The sequence below is a fragment of the Carassius gibelio genome, chromosome A4 (genome assembly GCF_023724105.1).
Source record: "Carassius gibelio isolate Cgi1373 ecotype wild population from Czech Republic chromosome A4, carGib1.2-hapl.c, whole genome shotgun sequence".
In the NCBI taxonomy this organism is placed as follows: domain Eukaryota; kingdom Metazoa; phylum Chordata; class Actinopteri; order Cypriniformes; family Cyprinidae; genus Carassius; species Carassius gibelio.
Window position 1 is genome coordinate 33,065,555 of NC_068374.1, and position 23,310 is coordinate 33,088,864.

General features: G+C 35.7%; 3 protein-coding genes across 4 annotated transcripts; all 3 read left to right on the forward strand.

Annotated features, from left to right (window-relative positions):
• Positions 1–6,466: 6,466 nt before the first annotated feature.
• Positions 6,467–9,785, forward strand: LOC127978177 (fibroblast growth factor 6-like). Its single transcript, XM_052583183.1, has 3 exons — positions 6,467–7,026; positions 7,442–7,545; positions 9,391–9,785. The coding sequence occupies exons 1-3, from the start codon at positions 6,678–6,680 to the stop codon at positions 9,565–9,567; spliced, it is 630 nt and encodes a 209-aa protein (XP_052439143.1). The 5' UTR covers positions 6,467–6,677; the 3' UTR covers positions 9,568–9,785.
• A 6,540-nt stretch (positions 9,786–16,325) lies between these two features.
• On the forward strand, positions 16,326–18,314 carry LOC127978161 (fibroblast growth factor 23-like). Its single transcript, XM_052583182.1, has 3 exons — positions 16,326–16,639; positions 16,786–16,889; positions 17,424–18,314. Exons 1-3 carry the CDS (start codon positions 16,399–16,401, stop codon positions 17,853–17,855), a joined length of 777 nt encoding a protein of 258 aa, XP_052439142.1. The 5' UTR covers positions 16,326–16,398; the 3' UTR covers positions 17,856–18,314.
• Positions 18,315–19,674: 1,360 nt separating this feature from the next.
• On the forward strand, positions 19,675–23,189 carry LOC127977987 (RAD51-associated protein 1). 2 transcript variants are annotated; one of them, XM_052583169.1, is made up of 10 exons: positions 19,675–19,970; positions 20,209–20,255; positions 20,344–20,485; positions 21,310–21,416; positions 21,506–21,583; positions 21,740–21,811; positions 22,017–22,151; positions 22,254–22,433; positions 22,515–22,652; positions 22,762–23,189. In XM_052583169.1, exons 1-10 carry the CDS (start codon positions 19,954–19,956, stop codon positions 22,887–22,889), a joined length of 1,044 nt encoding a protein of 347 aa, XP_052439129.1. In that variant the 5' UTR covers positions 19,675–19,953; the 3' UTR covers positions 22,890–23,189. The 2 variants fall into 2 exon arrangements, with proteins under 2 accessions (XP_052439129.1, XP_052439130.1); XM_052583170.1 differs by having other exon boundaries at positions 20,350–20,485.
• Positions 23,190–23,310: the final 121 nt, after the last annotated feature.

Sequence of the window (23,310 nt, forward strand, 5' to 3'; positions counted from 1 at the left end):
TTTTCATTTTATTTATTATTATTATTATTTTTAATGCTTAATATTTGTCTAGGGTATTTTTCCCCGCATTTCTGTGGTGGGAGTGATCAGTGCCGACGCCATGCCAAAATGAGTGACAACGTCCCAGTGCTGCAATGCAGTAAATCAATAGCGGTTCCAGCGGACAGATGCTCTTCACCTGTTCACCAGCAGAGGGCGACAGCAGCGCTGCTGTTTGTTATGCTGTAAGGAAATACTTCTATTCAAGGGTACACCAGATTTTCATGCATATACTCTTGTCAGGTTCAGAGGAAGCAGCATAGAATATTTTAGAGCAGAGATACCCAAAACAGGGCCAAAGTTGTCCAACTATGTAATTTCATAAGTGGAGGGAAAAATATAGAAAAAAAACAAGCCATAGAGGCACATCTTCTTTTATATTTTTGTTTAAATATTTTGTTTGTTTTATTTTTACTTTAAAATTAAAAAAAGTGAATTTGATTAAATAATGTACATTTATTAAATCAATACAAAATTTATTTATATATAATTGTTTTTTATTTTTTTACGTTTCATTTTCATTGTTTAAATATTTGTTTCATCATTATTATCATTATTATTAATAATATTTTACATTTAATACATTTCATTTAATATATCATGCTTGGAATTTTGCCTCAAAGTCCTCAATCAAGTTTAATTTTGGGGCATTTGTATTAAAAATGTTGGGCCCTTCTGCTTTATAGTGAAACAAAACCACTAAAATAATCACGGAAATCATAAAATCCAATGCTAATGTTTGTGCTTTTCCTGGAGGATTAATTATTTAATAAACAAGTCATTCCTATCTTCATATAATTGTGATATTAATAAAGAAACATATTTTTTGTTTTGTTTAGAAAATATTAATATAGGTATTTTTCTTTAAAAGCAAAGTTAAGTGAACATAGGAGTGAATGTTTTTTATAAGTTAATTTAATATTATTTAGGTCTTATATTAATATTTTGTTATTTTATTAGACATTAAATGTACTTTATAATACCAATGACCCTCTTCTCCTGAACTTAAAATAAATCTTCCCTTGTGGCTTATGAATGACATTGCAGACAAATTCAAACACAATTTAGACAGTGGCGTGGCTTTTAGAAATATGAACTGATTCAACTGTTGCTTTAATAACAAAGTCTGTTTCTCCATTCAGTGATTCTTATGACTATATTCTATAGCCTACTTCTCTAGGGCTGCTTCAGTATACTAAAATGATCTTTAAGAGAGAGTTATTTCTCTACTACGGGAATGTCATGTTGGCCCTCTGTTGGCTTTAATTATGATTAATGAATGCATTCCAGTTACTGTCTCCATAATGATTTTATTATGTAAATGATTGCTGCTGCAGTGGCTGTATTGGCACTGAGACAGAATCAGTGTTGTGGATGAGTCACTGCATTTGTGTGTGTGTGTGTGTCCCCTCATCAAGCAAATTACCCCGATCCACTCATCTGCCCACCAAAGCCCCAAACACTTGTTTCCTCCATTGCTGAAATGACAGAACGGAAAGCAGCGGATACACCCACCTTACGCCCGCATCAGAGCCGGTGACACCATTCTAGTCTATAGGGAGTGAGAATGTGTGAAGTGGTGCAAGGATGTCCAACAGAATGCCGTTCATTCCAGGGCTGGGCAGAGGAAGCCGGTGCTGGTGTAGAGTTCAAGGGAATGCTGGGAGACCGCTGGGGTTGTGTTTTGTTGACTCGGCAGAAACCCTCCGCTTACGTCATTCTGCTTTTTCTTCATCACTCGTCAGACTGAAATCCTCCAAATCCGGTCACTTTAGAGCCGCCCATTTCTGTGCAAACAAGTTATTTTGGCAAGATCTGTGAGCAGATGATGGCAGTTTTGCTTTTTAAAACAACTTTTTATAACAACGTTATTATCAAAACTTAAGTGGTTCTTTTAAATTGTATTTACATTTTAATTGGCTCCCAAGTTCTTAAGGAGGAATATGATCTGAATTGCCCACAACAAATAATATATTTGAATGGAAAAAATAGTAATGAATGTAATATTGTTCTGTATGGACTAAACTAACACTATCATGAGATCTATAATAGTTATTGCACAGATTGTCAGATTCACACACTGGATCCTGCACTGCAGACTATAGCCAATATCGAATGGTATTTATGGTATGTGTTTAAGCTCATTATTTAATTAATTAATTGTAATTTTCTAAGTTTCATGTACTTTGCATCTGCAAAAAAAGGAATATGCCCCCTTAGACTAGAAAGTTTATGATAGCCTTCAGTTGGTAATCAAGGTCTCTTTGTATTTGAGAAAAACTAAAATCATTACAAATCCATTTCTAGTACTTACTGGTGTTTGTACTAGAATAGCATTACATTACTTGCTCTCCAGTGTTTCCTCTGCAGTGAATGGGTGCCGTCAGAATGAGAGTCCAAACAGCTGATAAAAACATCACAATAATCTGCACCACTCCAGTCTCATTTGTAATAAATCCATAATGAGGACTTGCTTCCAGCTAAAATACAAGTCCCATAATATTGCTTTCTTCAAGTGTCTAATCTGAATCAGGAGAGAGATATGCACACTTCTAAACAAATATGATTTGGGTGTGAGAGGACAGAAGCGGACAGAATATTATGTATTATAAACTTGGATTTTGCCCATAATGATTTAAAATACCTTGATGATGGATTTGTTTCTTACAAACATGCAGCTTTTCACTACAAAAGACATGAACTGATGGAGTGGATCGGACTGCTGTGATGTTTTTATCAGCACTCATTCACTGCAGAGGATCCATTGGTGAGCAAGTGATGTAATGCACCATTTCTGTGCAAACAAGTTTTGGTTAAGATGATGGCAGTTGTGCTTTTTTTAGATGAGAGTGCATATGAGGATGATCCATACTCAATACCTGATGTCACGCTGAGAAACGGTGACACATGTAATAAGAGGTGAGATGGTAATATAAAATGACTTTGCACCTTTCAGCTCATTAGAAAAAGAAGCAGACACCATCAGGCGGCTCTCAAACAGAGAAACAAAACAAGCCTAAATCCCTGGATTCAGAACTTGATCAGCAAAAGTAAAGTGACCTCTGTTTTTAAGGTGGACAGAAATTTTACCTGAGTCATTGTGCTGTGAGTTTCAGCTGTGCTAGTGTGCGCAGAGTTCTGCTCTCTGCAGGGGTCAGGTGTTCTCTCTTGAGCTCTTGTCAGCTCATGAACACACTGTGCTTTTAGTGCTGTTCTTGCAGCTCAGCCTGGCACACAAAATCCCTGCCACAACAGGAACTTCACTGCAGAAGCCACTTTACATCACTAGTGGTCACTATATATATTCATATATATATATATATGCATGTATATTTAGACACACACAAACACTATTCAAAATTTTGGGGTCAGTAATATTATAACAGTTTCTGAAACATTTAAAATTGCTGTAACATAAAAACTGTACTTTACTGTAAAAACTAATATTGTGAAATATTATTGCAATTTAAAAGAACAGTTTTCTACATGAATATATTTTAAAATGTGATTTATTTCATGTGATGCAAACCTGGATTTTCAGCATCATTACTCCAGTCTTCAGTGTCATGTGATCATTCAGAAACCATTATAATATGATGATTTGGAGCTTAAGAAACATTTCTTGTTATCAACGGTGAAAACAGTTGTGCTGATGAATATGTTTTTTGTGGAAACTGTAACTAAATTTTTAAATGTTTCAATTTTAAATTACATTTTCAGTTTAGTTTTTGTTTTATTTGAATTTGTATTAGTTTTAATATTTCTATTCAGCTGTATTTCAGTTTTAGTCTTATTCATTTTAGTATTTCAACTTCACATTGTTCTTGCTAGTTATAAGTGTTAATTTCTTTCTTAAAAAAAACCAAAACAAATCTCATTGACTCTAAACTTTTGAATGGTAGTCTGTATGTATTTGAGTTTATACTATGAACTTTGATTTTATTTATTTATTTTCCAGTAGTGTTCAGCATTTGTACAGCCGCCAATTTTTACATAAGTGATTTGTCAATTAATATGTGCAAAAATGTCTCCATGTGAACAGAAGGCTTTTCCGTGTTGAATTAATGATTATCTGTGTCAGCAAGATCACAGGGCCTGACTCATATCCATCTCTGCCATTCCACTGGACACTTTTACACCCACTGCCAGCTTTTTTTTTCTTTATCCCAAAGTGCCATCATGCAAATTGTTCTAATGCTTGGGCACACAGCTTGTTTTTAATGAAGAGCTGGAATGCAATGCAATCTGAAATGCAAGTTAAAAGAGAGCATCTGCTGCAGGGTTTTCTTCAGCAGGATGTGGATGGGTACCACCACGCAGCTGCTTTCCTATAGAGAATGCCATTTGAGCTCTGTGTTAAATGTTACACGTCCACTGATGCTCCTGATGTCATGTGTGAGTAATTCTCTCCTGGATTTCGGCGGCTCTCCTCAGCTGTCGTTTCTATACCGCCTAAACCCATGTTAATAAAAATCTAATTGGAAGGGTTTGAAACCGCAATGGATCCAGTTTCATGTGACAACCCCGCCTCGCACGAAGCCCCCTTCAGTGACGATATCCTTCAAATATATAAAGTGCTGCTAAATGTTCTCCCTATAACCTCAAAAATCAAGTTAAAAAATTTTCATATATTCCTATTCACCATTAGAAACGGTTTAATTTATAAATCAATCATGGAGCGAGCCACAGGCTGTTGAGTCCTATCTCAGGTGAACTGAAGTGAAGTGCAGCAGATGTTTGGGTGTGCTGTAATCTGTCTGAACTTGAGATGCAATGACAGTTGAATGTGAAATGTCTGCTTTGATCTTAGTTTTGCTGTCTTATCAACATGGACGTGTGGGAATTGTGGGAATTATGCCACATGGTGGATTCACTGTTCTGTGCATCAGCTTTAATGCATGCAACCAGATTTATGTGTGCTATTAAAACAGCCTTGTCATTGTGATTCTGACAAAATCAGCAATACACTACTATGTGTGTAAAAACATCTCTTATATGTGAAGGCCCTGCTGTGACATCAGTGATATTGATTATGCTGCTTGTGTTGGTGCAGAGGATATTTTGCTACTGATTTGAGATTTCTTTGCTAATTAGACTGTCACTGTTTAACAAGAGCTGTAAGCATTTTAAAGACAGCTGATGACTACTCAGCTACAAAAGTTCATGTCAGGACTTTTAATTTTATTGCTATACAGCAATTCTTCAGCTAACCTGAATCACAGCTGTCAATCCTAACTGGGGATACTTAGTTGAAGTGTAATAAGGAGTAGTATAAATGAATTTTCAATATATATATAAAACCAGATAAAAGTTTTCAAAATGTGTATATATCTCAGTTAATATATATATATATATATACAGAATATATATATATATATATATATATATATATATATATATATATATATATATATATATATATATATATATATATATATATATATATATATATATATATATATATATATATATATATATATATATATATATATATACAGAATATATATACATTTACAGAAATGAAAATAAAAAATGTAACGAATTAAAATACATTTAGTTTTTTTTTTTACCTTTGTTTTGATTTAACTGGAAGTAAGCAAAATTATAGTAAAAGTATAAGGATGATTTAGTAAAATTCTATATACACATTTTATGGCATAGTAGGCTACATTGTCCTGATATGTGTTGATTTAGAATTAATAATTAATTTTTGTTTCGTATTCCAGAGGAACCAGGCAACTTAAATAATTGGCGCTTTTCACGCTGCCAACAACAGCGTCGCTACAATCTCTCTCTGCGCACCTGGAGAGCCGCGCAACTACGCGCAGCATCTGCTGACGTCCAGACATTGCGCACGGTCCGAGCATTCTTGAAGGTGCGTTTTGCACAGCGTCATCGCCACAAGATCCACAGAGGCAGCCTCCCGGAAGATAAAAACCTCAGGCTGCCCCATGCACGAGACGCGGAACGTTTTGATCGGCACGCATCGATGGAGCGCAGTATTCCGGAATCAGGTCGTTGTGTAAACTTCCTGCACAAACAGCCTGTGACAGGGGTGCCATTGCACTCCGGTGACAAGTGCACTGTTTTTATACTATCCTTCTAAATAAGGAAACCGGGCTGCCAGACATATGACCACCGTCCCGATTTGGGCGCTGCCAGAGTGCCCATCGCATCCCATGATCGCGCGCAAGCCGTCCAATAAGGCTCAGCATGCGACCCCCATTTCACAAGTGGAGTGCCAGCAGCGTCCCATCATCATCAGTCTCTCCAGTTCTTCCTATCCGCTCGCAACTTTCTCCCTCCCGCTCTCTCCTCCCCCCTCCCCTAATATGATGTCATATAAGGATGAGGGTGGCTTCTGAGGTGAGATAGGGATTTTGTTGAGAGGTATTCTCCACGACTCGAGGCTTTGGAGCTGCAAAACATGGTCATCACCACCTTCTCCAGCTCAAGTCGTGTCTCCGCGCTCTCTCCCCGTTCTTCCGCCGCTCTCATCTCGGGCCACCGTCGCATGCCCGAAGTCTTGACCTGCCTCGCTAAATTAAGCCTGCACCACCATGCCGAGGGAAGAAAAACTAGAAGAGGGGTATTTTTAGTGCCATTAATTTTGACCACGTGCCCCGAAGGTAAACCCGATGGCCATTGCGCAAAGGCTCCTCATCAGTATGGCCTGCGAGGCCAACGCGCAACACTGGCCAAGGACTGCTATTCTGCTTTTAGGATTGCTCCTAGTTGGGATTGTGTCCTCCAATCCGCTTCCGAGTAGGACTAATAGGACAACTTTACTGGAGAAGCGATGGGAGAGCCTCTTCTCCCGCTCCGTGCTGGGGATCTCTGGAGAGAGACCAGAGGCGAACTGGGAAAATGACTATTTGCTGGGCATTAAAAGAGTGCGGAGGCTGTACTGCAATGTAGGCATCGGGTTTCATCTTCAGGTCCTCCCAGACGGCAAGATAAACGGTGTACATAATGAGAACCAGTACAGTGAGTTCACGGAATAATGCAATAATTAATTGCGCAGAGCTTTTTATTCTTTGCAAGCGACACTTGTCTTTGGAGGCAAACACAAATCTATTAAAACACAGACACACACGCAGTATCCCCTAGTGCTAAATATCTGCGCTGTACTTAAACATGACATGAATGCTGGGACGGATATAGATGCCAACTTATTTTTACACCGGCTCCTTGTGCGGCCCAGAAGTACATGCACGACTCTCAAAAAGTGCGAGGGATGTTCGTCTTTCGGCAATAATGTATATAGTAGCCTATTGGCGCAAGTGGCTATTTGCGCATCCACTATTGGCACCTGCAGAGGTTCCACCCACCGCATGCCTTGTTGTTGTAAGTCACGCGGAGCCGCTGTATTGTGTGTAACATGCTTGTTCTTTTTGATCAGGTCTCATAGAGATCTCCACTGTGGCCAGAGGAGTGGTTAGCCTGTACGGTGTGAAAAGCGAGCTGTTTGTCGCAATGAATAACAGAGGAAGGTTGTACGGAACGGTAGGTGTGCGCAGCCGTGTCGCCTTTCTTTCTGCCTGCATATGCGACGAGGCTTTGCATCCCCAAAACTCGAGTGCGTGTGTGCGTGTGTGTGTTAAACAGGTGATACTTCCATTGTGCGTTTTCAAGTAATTCATGAACCATGCATTTGGCACGTGAGGGAGTCGCGCGACTAATAATAGTGTTTACGTCGTGTGCTGCATTGAAAAATCCATGCCTTATAAATATAATGTGCTCTGGTTTGTTGAAGCAGTACGTTTGCCACAGCTCCACTGCTTTTGCTAATTATTATTAAGCAGAGCATTAGACCCAGGCACAGCGCCAAAGTGGCTTGCAAACACTAGTAAAAATGATTATAATAACTGTTTGCAATTAGCCTAAACTAACGCCTCATTCTTTTATATCAGCTGGTAGCTGTAGGTTATTAGTAGGAATAGACACATTCTGCTTAATTGCAGTTTTCATCTTGTTTTACACACTTTCTGGTAAACTGGGCCACTGAGATAACTGGGAAAATGTACATATTAACCTAAATTCAACGTATTTTGTGTTAGAGTGTATATAAAAGTTCCCTCAATAAAATATGTGTGCATAAATTGAAATATTTAGTTTTGAACTGTTAATAGCTGTAGTGATTATTTAGTTTGTTCTTTACACAAATGATGTGTGATTTAAAGTGTCTGCAGGTTTACAGGGTAAATGATACACTTGGCAGTCTGGAGTTAGGCACAGGTGTGACAAGCGCAGTGCAACACTGGTCCTTTGGGGCCCATAGCACGGCAGCTCTATCCAAAAACTGCAGAGCATTTCAAGAGCATCTTCTGGAGAAGCAGAGATAAAGTAGACACCACAGGCCTGTCTTGCAGTGATCATTAAAGTGTTTTTATTATTTTTATTTAAAGGCCTGTTTAGCTCAGGTATTAGCATCAGATTAATGCTACAGGTTAAGTGTTTACTTGAATAGCCTGACTCACCTGAAAGACTCTTAGCAAGTTTGTTCAGTATGTTGACTGTTAGGGTTAATGAGAGAAACTGATCAGTTCAAGATGTTATGTATTTGCACTTAAAGTCATGTGCAAAACTGTTGTTATTTATGAGTTATGAGTTAACTACTAACTACTTCAGCAGAAGCATCATTTATTTGCTCAAGATGTTTGACTAACTAAAAGTCATTAAGGCAGTTATAGTTGTGCGGGGTTATATCATAGCGAACTAAAACTAAAAGCACACATACAAAACATATTTGTAACTTGAAACAAAATAAAATAAAATACAAAAACCCTGAAGCTTATTTTATTTCAGCTAGTTGCCAGAGCAAATTTGTCATTTTCATTTTGAAATAGGTATAATTGAAACTATGTGGCCATATACAAAAAACCCTAAAACAACAAAATCACTTAAATTTTAACCAAAATTAAAATGCGAATGGAAATTAAAAAAGAAAAGAAAAACTTATTCACAAATATAAAAATATAATAGCATCTGATACCTAAATAATACATTATTTCTTATTTTCATTTAGCTTGATTGATGTACTAACACAATTTATAATAAAACGAATAAAAATGACAAAAAACAAAACAAAACAATAAATCACTTAAACTTCAACCAAATTTAAAAATAAATTGTTTATATATATATATATATATTCTAAGGTAACAGACATTTTCTCATTTTAATTTAAATTGATGTACTAAAATCAAATAAAAATGTAAAGATTGTAACTAAAATTCAAATGAAAAAAAAATCTTAAATCATAATCAAAAAATCATCTCAGTGATACTAAATACAGATGCATCTGACTGAATGTTGGTTTTCACATTCCTTCTGTTCTTTTTCTTTCAGGCTACCTTTAAAGATGAATGCAAGTTCAAGGAGACCCTGCTGCCAAATAACTACAATGCCTACGAGTCCTCCGTTTACAAGGGATTCTATGTCGCTCTCAGCAAACACGGCCGAGTGAAGCGAGGCAACAAGGCCACCACCGCCATGACGGTCACCCACTTCCTCCCTCGAATATGAGCAGACTCTGGCAATACTTCTTCATTTGCACTGATCTCCCAGAGAGAGCTGAAAACTGACTCACAAACATACAATCAACTGCAAGAATATCACCAAAATAGTACTTATGCTGTTTTTTTTATATGTATATTTGGATAGGTCAGCTTTTTATTAGAATCTCTGAATATGTTATCCGTCGCTGCTTACTTCTTTTATTTAAATATACGATTGATTATGGATGTGGAGGCTCTCCCAGCTTTCCCTTCTGTAATCAGGTGCTTGCCAAGAATCAAACAGACTTTAGGACGGATTATTGAAGTCCTCCACTGCTTTTTACAGTGAAATTATGTTTTTTATTACCTCAAAGAGCTACCTAGATTGTTTAAAAGGATGCATGAAGTTATGCTTGTTATTTTTAGTTCCATCTGAGCCGACACAAGCATAACAGGTATTTATTTTTTTATCTTTGACTTTGTTTTCTTTCTGTTGTTCTCATGCTGTGGGTTGTGTGAGCACTTATAAGGAAGCTGATCTCTCTTGCTGCAAGTCACGCTGAGGTGCCTTGGCATTCCCACGCACTGTCCCTTTAACATGCATGCTCTGAACGCCCCGGGGTGTCAGAAATAGGGCTGATATGTTGGCCAGGGCCCCGCGGGGACTGTCCCACAAGGGTCCCAGAGAGGGGCGAGGGGGATGGGTGTGCATCTCTGCTTTATTTTACTTTTCTCTAATTAGAGAACGCCGCATGAGATGCGAGAGCGGCTTGTAAACACTGGTCATCTCTGGTGTTCAGCATCATCTGATGTTGACTCAGAAATCAGGTGTAACTTTAGCCCCTTTCACATGGTAATCACAGTAAATTGCCGTAAAAATTACCAAAATTACTTTTCCAGTAAGCAATGGTTTTGTACTGGTAACCATTCGTTCATCAGTACCAAATTACCGGTAAACTCAGTCATCGTAAATGACACAATAATTTTTCTTCATTGGCTTGTATGTGGAGATGTGTTTTAGTTTAACTATCTTTTCAATTTGATAATTTTTTTTTTTTTACTTCTCAGTGACAAGCGTAAGAGGATTATTATGGAAACCTGTTTCCTCCACACACAAAAAAGGTAATTGCATCTTTTTATCCCATATAATATAGACGTTTTTACTCGTAATAGCGAGTTTATGGCTACTAAACATTTCTCAATTCTGAGAAAAAAAATGTTATTTGGAAAAAAATTGCAATGAAAAAAAAACTGAAATTTGTGAGGCAAAAACTCTGAATTGCGAGAAAGTCTGAATTTTGAGTTTATTCACAATTTTGAGAAAACATTCTGTGAAAAAAAGTTGCAATTACCTTTGTAATTTGTTTGTTCCCTGACAAACAGGTTTAAATAAATAATCACACATATAATAACACAATAAATAATGTTTTTACTCTTATAAACACAAAATGCTACACGATAGTAACCAAAATGCTGCTAGAACTGACTTACTGGTATTTTTTTTTAAAGTTGCCACGTGATCTCTGAATTGTAATTTACCAGTAATTTTCAGTAAAGATGTGTGAAAGGGGCTATTATCTTTTCTAGTCAGACCCCTGCTGGAGCTTTGAGGCTGTACATTTTATTTCTGAACTAGACTGTTTTTGCAATCAAAATGTTTTTTTTTTTTTTTTTAAGAAAGAGAGAAAAAAAATTCAAAAGTGAGAAATCTACAGGGGAACTGATGCAAGCGCACACTGAGAATGTTAAACATGGCTGGTTCAATTATATTATTGCTTACCACAGGTTTACCTGAACAAAAGGAGCACTTGAAAATAAGCTTTAAGTGTTGCTGTGAATGAGAATGTCTTCTAAACCAATGACAATACTGTAAATACTGACTGTACGCTGAAAACGCCAGTAGCCCTTAGCTTTGTTGCTTGTTGCTAAAGGCGCACTGCCATCAATGATGGTATTTGATTCAAGGGAATATGTGCTGTATATGTTTATTGATTTTTGCTTCTGGTGTGAGTGTATGTTTGTGCACCTGTCCATGTGGATGCCCGTGTGTGTGTGTGTGTGAATCCTGGTCAAGGCAGTCGAGTCATGCTCTTTCCTGTTATTGTAGAGGCATTGCAGTGACACTCACCGCTGCTGCTCTGTGTTAATTACAGGGCAGACGCCGTGTGACTACCAAACTGAGGGACGCTCACTGTTTTTTATGATTTTGGTATGTCTGCCTTTGTTTGCATCAGTTTCTGTCACAAAATGTGGCCCCACCCTGCTCTTGAACCTTTACCTCATTTGGTATTTCCGGGCAAAAATGTTTTTGAAAACTTGCCTGTTAAAAATAGCTTGTAAGTCTCTCATTAACACTGTTATCACCAAATCTTGGATTTGTTCTTTTTCTCGACTTGTTTTCTTTCAATTGGCACAGGTTTTTATTTATTTCTAGAACTGATTGGTTGTAGGCCTCATTAATCTGAGCTTATACACCTCAGTTTTCAAGAAAAAAAAAAATGTGTGGATCACTTTGGCACTGGTCACTCAAAAGCTGAGGTGCATAAACTCAGATCAATTATTCCTATTGTTCGTTTGGTTGTTTTTATTTTATTTCTATAGCACAATTTAATTTAAATTGATAAGAAGATTAAATCCATTATTTGGCGATAATATAGCACAACGCGAAATTGATAAGCTAGGTTGTTCATTTTAGTGGTCGAACTACCAAAAAAGTACAAACATCAAAGGAGTGATGCTGTTTTACAAAACAGTTCAATCTGTTAGGAGTATGTGGGGGTGAATACCTGAGCAGAGGCCACACTGGGGACGTCTTCCTCGCACATGGATGTAAAAGACACGATGCACAGAAGCCTTGAGATTCCAGTAGTAGCTAGGGTACTTTATGGTTTTCCATTCAACTTTAGTCCAAGGTCATAGCCATGGAGTTGAACTGGTCGAAAACCAGTCCGTCCAAGATCTTGTACCCTTTTCTCCAAGTCCATTGTGGTCTCATGGTCATTTGTTTGGATCCATGCTGTATTGCTCTGTCAGGTGAATTCCAGTCATTTTAAAAAGAAATCATGGAGTTGGTTTCCCCACACAGATTTGATTATGCGAATTTGCACCGGACAACAGAAAGTTGCTTGGTTGTGAGCTGTGCTTCATGCATCTCTACACTAAATGGATCTTATTTTCTCACAATATTTTGGCTAAAATTTAGTCAGCGTGAAACCAGAATCATCCCTATTCACTTTCTTTACATTGTCTTATTGTGCATTGGTCTTATAGCGATTTATGAATCCACATTATTCCAAAGAAAAAAAAGTTTGTCTCTGTAATATGTTAGTAAAATTATAATCGGACACTTATCATGATTAAAATCAAGTTTCTAAAATTGTATTTTTCCCATTATATATCTGCTTTCACTGAGAAGTTCATTGCAATAGAGGAGTAAAATTGGTTACTGTTTCATGTTAACTTTAAGCATCTGAAGCCAAACCATGAATCCAGACAAATCCAACTTGATCTCATGAGAAAGCATATTTTACATGGTGGCGATTTCATATTAATGTCATTTGTACAAACAAAAGTGGAATAGCATGAAGCTAGAAGATTCACTCCTAAATCAAACCAACAGGTTGTATGAAAATGAACCAATACAAAATTAGCCACCAATTTGGCAAATAAATAAATAAAACAGCTATGAATTGCAGTGAGATTGTGCTGGGCAAATCTAGAAGTAAAATGACCTTGTTGGGTTCTTCACACTCGTCTGCTGCTATGAAAAGAAGTTTTTGTGGGTCTGGCTCCTTCCTCTAGCGCAGTGAATCTATCAGGACAGACCTCTGCAGGACTGACGCAGTACTTTAAGGAGACAAAAAAGGCTGATCATTTCTCTCCTCTGTTAAGCTGCTTGTTTCGGGTCTCGTCTGTGAAGAGATGTTTCAGTGTTCAGGGCATTTGCAAGTTTCTAATGTGCCATTGAGGACTGTTTATATGCCTCCGAATTCATATCACTGTGAGTCCTAGTGAGACTTGCACACTTAAAAACAATTAAAAAAACATTTATTGGACAGAAAAGTAGCTCACAGTCACAGCTTAATTTGACGATGGCAGTGCAAGCTAACATTTTGGCTTTTGTTTTGCAGAAGCAAGTAAAACTTTAGTAACTAAAGAGTAATGGGTTTGGCAGACTGGTACTAAAACACTGCAAGTCAACCTCTATAGTGCTATTTTAATACAGTATGTCTTTTGAATGTGTTATAAAATCTAGAGCACTAATGAAGCATTAAGAATATCTGGGAGACAAATGAGCTGTTTCTTTCATTTGTGTCCTGATTGTAACAGCACCATCTTAAGTCTGTGAAGAATGAGTGATGTGCATGAACATTTGGGAATGGGAGCCATCTCATCTGCTGATATATGTCGCTTGGATTTATAGCAACAGCTGTAAAAATGTTTACTGGGCATAGAATATAGACACCAGTTTCCTGGTACACTCTGGATGAGAAAAAAGTATGTGCATGAAGGACTGCAAGCTGTCACGGTTGAATCCTCTTCACACATGCAGGGAGGGTTTCGGGAATCTTCTGAGCACCGGAGGCATTAGAACGGGATGCAAGTTCATGACTTTGCAGAGTCTTTGTTTTGAAATGGCTTTGTGTGTTGCTGATCCTGTTAACAGTGAAGACCCCGTATTTGTGAGGTGTCATTAATCATTTAGTGTGATTTTTCTGCTTTTTCTTTTCACATTTCACATTTTCCACTGCATACTAGGTAATTACTTATCTATTTTCTCTGTTGAAAATGGCATCCAAAAATGGTATGCAGAATTCATTACTGACTATTTTTTTTAATTTATTTTTTTACATTATACACACATATACATATACATATAAACTAAATTATATTTAATAAAATATTACAAGAATATATAATAAACTATTAAAATAAATATATTTATAGTATTTTAATTATTTATTTTAATAGTACAGTATATATACTCATTATTCTCTAATTCTTATTTTTCTAATTCATTTTGATTATCAGCATTTTTCATTTTGCACATCAGTCAAATCCAGGATTTTGTGTGGCTGTATTTTCTCTTTGTTTAAAAGTTTTGTATTTCTGTATGCTTCTGCCTTAGTTTTGATTTATTGTAGAGTTTTTTTTTGACAGGAAACTGAGGATTTACTCGTGTTTCTGAGAACAAGCACTGATGTTATGTATAAATACAAATATATTTAAGAAAAATATTTTTTTTCCTTTAATTTTCTACGTATGTGCTGTGCACAGCAGTTGAATCATATTCATGATGTTAATAAAACTATTTTCTTTACTTTTTTTCACTTTTTTTTCATATGCATGTGTATTTTTTCACATTTTAATTATGCTCAAAGTAACAAGTACAGTGAGCAGTCATGCACAGTGTGCCAGAACTGATTTTTTATTTATTTATCTAGAAATAACAGAATGTTACACTCATACAGGATCATGAATACAACATGACAACAGTTCAATAAACTACTCGCTAGTAATTCATAAACTTATTTCTCTGTCATGGCTATTTGATGTTTTTGTCTGATTCATATATGCAAAACATGAAATCCTTTGGATTTTTTTTCATAATGTTAAAAGTTATAAAATGTTTACCTTTTTGAGAGATAATTAATACTTCTCCAAGCCCAAATTGTGGTTATTGCTCCTGATATAAAACATTTTTTAAATAAATAATATGATTATATTATTTTAATATATTATAAAGTTTACAATCATTAATTTGTTATGTATGTTGATATATCATATTATATATTAGCCGATATTATTTATGAATAATGGAAATTATTAATTGTTTTTTTATATTATAATTATGTATATATTTGTATATTATTGTCATTGTTGTTATTATTGTTTAAAGCTTTTGGTATATGTGGGTTTGCCTCTTATCTTGCAACACATTTATTGTGTTTGTTTGTATATATATATATATATATATATATATATATATATATATATATATATATATATATATATATATATATAGGAAATGAAATGAAATGAAATGAAATGGTGTTGCACACATAAGCTATACTCATGTTGGGACAATTTTTGCTGCGTTACTTGTTCGTGAATGAGTAACAAGTTCCCTCTGCTGGCCAACTTGAGGAAGTTCAGATTGGGGTCATACTATATTTCCATTATGTTGACATTTATTCGTCTGAAAGACGTTTTTATCCAACTCTCCGTTCAGTATATCATGCATTTAATAAATTATCAGAAAAAAAAGGTACAAAACAGTCACTGGGGTGGTACCCTTTAAAAAAGTATATATTTGTTCTTTAAAGTAGGCCAGCAATATGTGACATTGTGGAGTAGATAAAGTAAAAATATGTACCTTTTAACTTGTCATAACATGTCTTAAGATATCGCCCCAGTAGCTTTGCACTTTTTCTATAGGTTAGGCCTATATATCCTAAATATATAGGCTAAATAAATGCACATATTTACTTATACACCATAGCTTGATTTAACATTTGAGAAACATTGGGAGACAACCAAAATGATTCTCATATGCACAAAAACTATTAAAATGCATTCTTGTTTTCGGTTTTGTTTAGACACCAAGACGTCATAGAAAGCCAAAGCTGTGCCAAATTGACAAAGCCAATTATGGTTTACCAGTCAATTACCCTGACAACAAACAGAAGGTGGACATGTTGAATCCGCCTCCTCACATCCTCTGGCTCTGCGGGCGAGTGTTGCGTAAAGGAGTGGCACAGGATGCGTTTAAATAGCTGCACTCACCAACTTTCACGCATCACAACTTCTTCAGCGCTGCACGCTGCTTTTACGCATCGATACTTTGCGCTCTGTGAAGATGCGTTGCGCACTTTCCAAACTGCACATGCTGCGCTCTTCTGTCCTTGCGCTGTGGATCGCGGCTCTCCAGGGATTCAGACCTGCGGATGCTGCCCCTAACCCCTCTCCCCTCCTGGGCTCCAATTGGGGGAACCCGCGGAGGTACATCCACCTTCAGACCACTTCGGACTTAAACAACTTCTATTTAGAGATCAGCCTGAATGGACACGTGCGCAAAACTACAAACCGGGGGTCCTACAGTGAGTATATTTTTTGACCAGCTTAATATCCATATTTAGGATATTAGGCCAGTAAAATAAAAATCAAGACCTCAAAGAATCAAAAAATAAATAAATAAAATACTGTCCTTCACAGCCTGTTCCTCTTTATATTCTGCGCTCAACAGGTGTCATTTTATTGAAATCAGAGAGCAGAGACCGTCTGGCAATATTTGGAGTGAAAAGTAACCGATTTTTGTGCATGGATGCAGGAGGAACTCTTTTCACTTCTGTAAGTATTCATCTATTGTAAACAACATTTAAGTTTAAAACAAGGTGGCTATAAAAAGTAATTTATAATCGTATTTAAGTTCTTAATATTAGTACGGTTATATGCAATTAGTGCATACAATGGTGACTTAAAAATGGTAACACTGAAGTTTAATGATAACTGAAGTTTTTCAAGTCAACAGTATTGAGTAGGCTACCGAAACAACCGAAATACTTTAATTGATGCCATACTAAATGTTATGGGTTAAATAAAAATTTAGGCTAGGCTTATATCTACAAAAGTTATAGCCCACACTGTTGAACATTTTTTTCTTAATTGTTAACAGTAAGTTTTTTTTATTGTATAGATCTAGATCTGATCCATTAATTACCTAACGCTGATGTTTTTTTGTTTGTTTGTTTGTTTTTTTGTTAACCGATTTCAGATTTGCTTTTTACATGCTAAAACATTGATGTAAAAAAAAGTATGACGCTATAGATAAATCAAATAATTTTGATTCATTATCTAACTATTTGTACATTTTTATGTCTTTAGACGGTTTGTAATAAGGAAGACTGTCTTTTTCACCACAAACTTTTGGAAAACCATCGTGACGTGTATTACTCCACTAAGCATGGCATACTGCTTAACCTGGATGGGGTGAAACAGGTGTTCATAGCAGGACAAAACCTCCCCCAGTCGTCTCTCTTTTTATCCGAGAAGAACAGTGTTCCACTGGAGCGCCTGCAGCACCGGGAGAGGAGGAACCGGCAGGTGAACCCATCAGACCCGCTGAACGCGCTCCGGAACGGAGAGGCGTCGGACTCCAGAGCTGCTCAGGAGGACGATGGGGACTTGGACTTTGAGCCGTCAGAGGGTCTAAACATCTCCAGGGAAAACCTGGTTTCCCCTTCCGATGATGACCCGTGGGATCTTCTTCACGACACGAGCCCCGACAGTCCCCGGATTTCAGCAGTTGTCGGATAAAGTTACAGATCCTCCGTGGCTTGACTGTTGAACCACTGCTTTGCGCAAAGCCGACGCGCCAGCGTTTTCATCATAAATAAGTGTTTTTAAGGACATATATATTTCAAATCAATTTCACGTGTGCATTCTTAAAAATAAAGGTTCCAAAATAGGCTAAAGGTTTTTTTTTTTTTTTTTTTTTCCCAAATAAAAGTTATTAAAAGAACATTTCTAAGCGTGAAGAACCTCTACTATAAAAGAACCTTTGTTCCTCCATGGAAACTTGTTGGAACCATCAGTGCCAATGAGGAGCCTTTAGTAGCTATTTCTGGAGATCTACAGGTTATTTAGGCTGTTTTGTCTCTGCATCTCACCAAACCTGAACAACCAAAACCGTTTTTTCATCATCATGAATTTGTCTTTGGTGCTGGACACCACCTGTGGAAAACAGCCAATGTATTTATTTATTTAATAATTACATGTTTTATTTATGGTATTTATATGGTTGCTTTAAGTGTTAGATAGTATGCAGTGAAATGTTATACCCATTTTAAATAAATACAATTTTGTTTATTGATTAAACAATATATGTTCTTCTATTTATTTGTGTATTATTTGTCTTCAATAGGGAGTATTTGATTCAAATACTTCATCTGTTTATCGCTTTTTAGTTGCTGAAAATCTAGCCGCTTTTAAACTGACTTTCCCTTCATTAGAGGCGAATAATAAACACTCAGAACCAATCTGAGATATCAGTCTCTAAAAATAAACCTTTCCACATTCCCTTTTGTTTCCAATGTCAAACGCAAAGGTGACTGCTTTAGGATGAAATGACTTAGAGTCATCCTTTAAGTTATAGACCTATAGACGCTATAGACCTGCTTATAATAAAAGAAGATTTATTAGACAAGTTGATTTGAGGATTGTGTCTTGAATTAAGGCAAGACACCGCAGGTGAATAAGGTAAACATTTTAATCAGCTATCCCCAGTTGATTTATTACAAATTTTCTGAAGTTATTTTAAACATGCAAATGATGCATTGTCTAATTAAATATGCACACATTTCTAGAATATATATATATATATATATATATATATATATATATATATATATATATATATATATATATATATATATATATAATATTTTTTATATATATAAAATTAGGTTTAAAAAGCTTTTTAGGTAAAAAAAATAATAATAATCCCTCTGTAAAAAACATCCAGAATGTGGGTGAGGACATGATTTTTGGCTCAGATGCAAATAACTTGTAACAAACAATTAAATTGTGAATTTTGGATAATTTATATTTATTAGACTGAAGCAAGACATGCATGGATGCCCCAAAGCCCCAAACCTCAAAATATATAATAGGCCTGTAGCCTGTATCACAGTCAGACTTAATCTGCTTTTAACATTTATAAATCTGCTTATAAACATCCCCCCCCCCCAATACTATGCTAAGTATCTCTAAACAAGACTTTAAGTCGTTTACTGAGAGACAGTATAAACTATTAGAAAAGCAACATAAAACCTTGAAAACAAAAAAACAATAACGTTAATTTAATAATATAATAATATAATATTTAATATAATAATTTATAAATGAAAGCATTTGGTGTGACGTATTCCCGCGCCCACGCTAAACCAGTGCAGAACCATATCCGCAGATTCGAGATTCTTTGCAAAATGCACAAAAATCTTGTTCTAGGTTGAACAATTTTCGGTTTTCCTTTCATTAAATAATTAGACAAAAATCTATATATTTTATCCACTACGTAGTGTCAAACTATAAACACAGCGATAGAAAATGTTTTAATGAAATGTAAAATGGTGAATTCAGAGATCGATTTCCGCCGTTTGTTTTCAGGCGGGTTGCGTTTATGGTTTCGTTACATCAGCTCTCACCAAAACAACATTCATATAAAGCTTATGACACAGATGCAGACTTTTTAAGTGACCGTTATGTTTTCAAATGTACAGTTATAAAAAATTATGATTGCTGGTTGTTCTGCAGCATAACTTTAAGTGAGTTAGATACAAAAGGTTTTTAAAAATCTCCGGTAGTCGTTCACAGGGCATAACTTGACGTTTTATTTTCTCTTTTGACCTAAAGAATGGACCGATCATCCAGGTGTGTATGTTTGTTTTCCAAATACGTCCATAATTTCATTACAAAATACATTTAATGTATACTTTGGTTCATGGTTGTCATGCTACTTTCTATATCTGTGTTTGTTGTTGGATCTGCATGATAGGTGTTTGTCTTTGGCATTTAATATACTGATACTTTCACGAACAATCACTGTGAATTCAGAAAACTTAAATATCAGTTACTTGTTTGAATCAGTCTGTTTTCTACCTGTCTTCAGAGATAAGAAAGCTGTCAACTACGCAGTCTTCCAAGATGATGATGATGGTGAGAGATTTACATTCAGAATATTACTTCAAAATGCTTAGAGCTAAAGCCAAATGTTTTAAAATGTTTACACGATTTTATGTGACAGATGAAGATTTTGCATGTGTGAAGCCTCCTCCCAAAAAACCTCGAACAGCCACCAAAGACCCTAATTCTTCGAGAAACCACAAAACTACAAGTGCATCTCCAAATGAATTCGCTGATCTAACCAGCTCAGGAAGCAGGAAGAGGTTACCAAAAACAATTTATTACCAATCAGCTCAAATTCATCAATATCCAAATAAATATATATTGTATACTGTGTAATTATACAATTTATATATTAGTTTTTTATAAAATATGTTTTCTTAATTTTTATTTATTTTAAATTGTTACTTCTTTTTATTTAATATTGTATTTGTTTTATTTTTATTACTTTTATTATTTTGTATTTTTATGATAATTTGTTTTAGATTTTTGTTTATTGTTTATTATTTTTCTTTATTTAATCTGTGTGTTTGTGAAAAAGAGGTCAGAATTGTCTTATTATTTTTATTTATTAAAAATGTTTAATTGTTTTTTTATATTGTTTTTGTTTTAATTTGATTATTTTTAATTAATTAGTTACATTTTTATTATTATTTGGTTTAAATATTTGTTTATTATATTTTTTATTAAATCTGTGTTTATGAAAAAGAGATCAGAATGTTCTTATTTTTATTTATTTTTAATTGTTCTTTCTTTTTAATTTTTTTATTTTATAGTGTTTTGTTTTCATTTCACTATTTTTAATTATTTTGTTTATATTTCTATTAATATTTTTTATTCATTTAATCTGTGTGTTTGTGAAAAGAGATCAGAATTTTCTCATTATTTTTATTATATTTTATAAATGAAAGCAGTCTACTGGCTGAGTTATACTAGTCTGAATGTTGAGTTAACACAGTAAACAATATATGTATATATATATATATATATATATATATATATATATATATATATAATGTATGTATGTATGTATGTCTGTATGTATGTAATATATCACCATTGATTCATGACTGTTGTGTTCTTTCAGGACGTCTGTGGATGATAAACTTTATGAAAGAGAATTAGAGGCAGCTCTGTTGTTATCATTGCTGGACACATCAAGAACACAGGACGGAGAGCCTACAACCAAAACCGGTGAATGTACTACTAGCATAATGAAGCATTGTACAGTTCATTCAGGTAGAGAGCTATATTATACTGTTATGCCTCTCTGTGTTCTGCAGATGATAATGAAAGATCTCAGCCTCTTCAGTGTTCGCCACCGGTTCTTATACACTGTACTTCAGAGGGCAGCCATTTAGGTAGTAATGAATAATTGTTTTGTCTTTTACAAGGCCACAGGCTGATTCTGTCTTCTTTGATTATTTGTACAGATTCTAAATACATATTTACGATGCTTTATTTGACATATTTCCATTGAAAAAACTCTAAAGAAAACTCCCTTGATTTTGATTCAGTTGGCGAAGGTCAGCCTGCTCCAGAATCTCCTCCAGTGCTGTCAAATTGTAGCATTGATGGCAGAAGTTTAGGTAATGCGGGTTTGTTATTAGTCAGACTTTAACAAATTAGCTTTTTTACTTATTTTTAGACCACAATGAAGCTGATATATATATATATATATATATATATATATATATATATATATATAAAAAACAAGACTTCTATGATTGTTACATTGGTACAATTTGTAATTTTCTATGCATATGCACCAGTTTTTACTGTCCTGTTTTTCAGGGCTGAATCTGATCAGTATAGACGCCTCCCCTACCAGTGTTTCTAAACCGAAGGAAACCTCAAGGAAGCAAAGAAAACCCTTGCAGGAGAAGGACAACAGAGACGACGAGGACTACCAGCTTGAGAACACACCAGGTGATCTGAGGACATTCACGCTGTTCATTATTATAGGGCTAGACTCAGTCATACTTCAGATACAAAAATGTGGCCATTTGTTTAAGGTTGTCGCTGTTGCAGATTCAGAGAGTGATGCAGACTTCACTGAAGAAGATGAGAGTGAAGACGAGACATTCACTGTGAAAAAGAAAAAGGCAGCGTTGAAACAAAAGACAGAAAAAAAGGCACCACCGGCTGCGAAGAACAAGACAGAAAAAAAAGACAAAAAGCCAACAAAAGCCTCAAAAGCTAAAAGCTCGGGTATTTTTTTATTTTCTGTTTCTAAATATAGCAGTCTGCTGAAAGATCATATCAGGTGTATAACATCTCTTTCTCTGGCAGCTCCCAGCCCAGCGATCTGTCGGAGTCCTGCTGCTCCTGTGTCTGGACTGAAGAAGACGCCCACTACTCCGCCTCTCTCTAAACCTGCAGCCTGCTCCAGTCCTGCAGGGGCCAGACTGCCTAAGTGGACGCCCCCTGGTGAGAACAAAGACTCAAACCATCACTGTGCAGTTGTGAATTTTTTCCAGAACAGCTCAAAACAGCAAAAGTGGCCTCTTGTAAACTCTGTATAACTCTGTAACTCCAGGTCAGGTTGGTCGGAGTCCAGGCGCGTCTCAGAATGCACATGTGAAGTCTCCCGGACAGGGGCTGCGTTTAGGACTTTCCCGTCTGGCTCGAGTCAAACCCCTTCACCCTAATGCTGCTGCAAACTAAGTTAAAACAAGCTTGTTTTAAAGAAACAATGTCATCGAAAGGTTTCGGTAACTCATAGTGCATGGGGCATATCTTGGTTTTCATGGTTTGAGAAAAATGGTAAGAAGTCTGTTTTCAGAATGGATATTTTATACTGAAATGTGTCCAGAATTAAGACCTTTTATTCCTCACTTACAATATTATTTAGGGAAGAAATACCTTTTTTTTTTGCTTGAAATATATGAATGTCTTTTTAATGGTGTGTTTTAGCTTTGTAAATATCCACTTTTTGATAAATAAAGATTGTGTAATATACTAAAATCAGTTTTACCAAATATTCTGCATCACATTTCATTGTTGCATAGTATGTGCATCACTGGGCTTTTTTAAAACTTTCTGTAAATCTCTCATTATGCTTTATTAGGATAAAACCTAGGTGCAT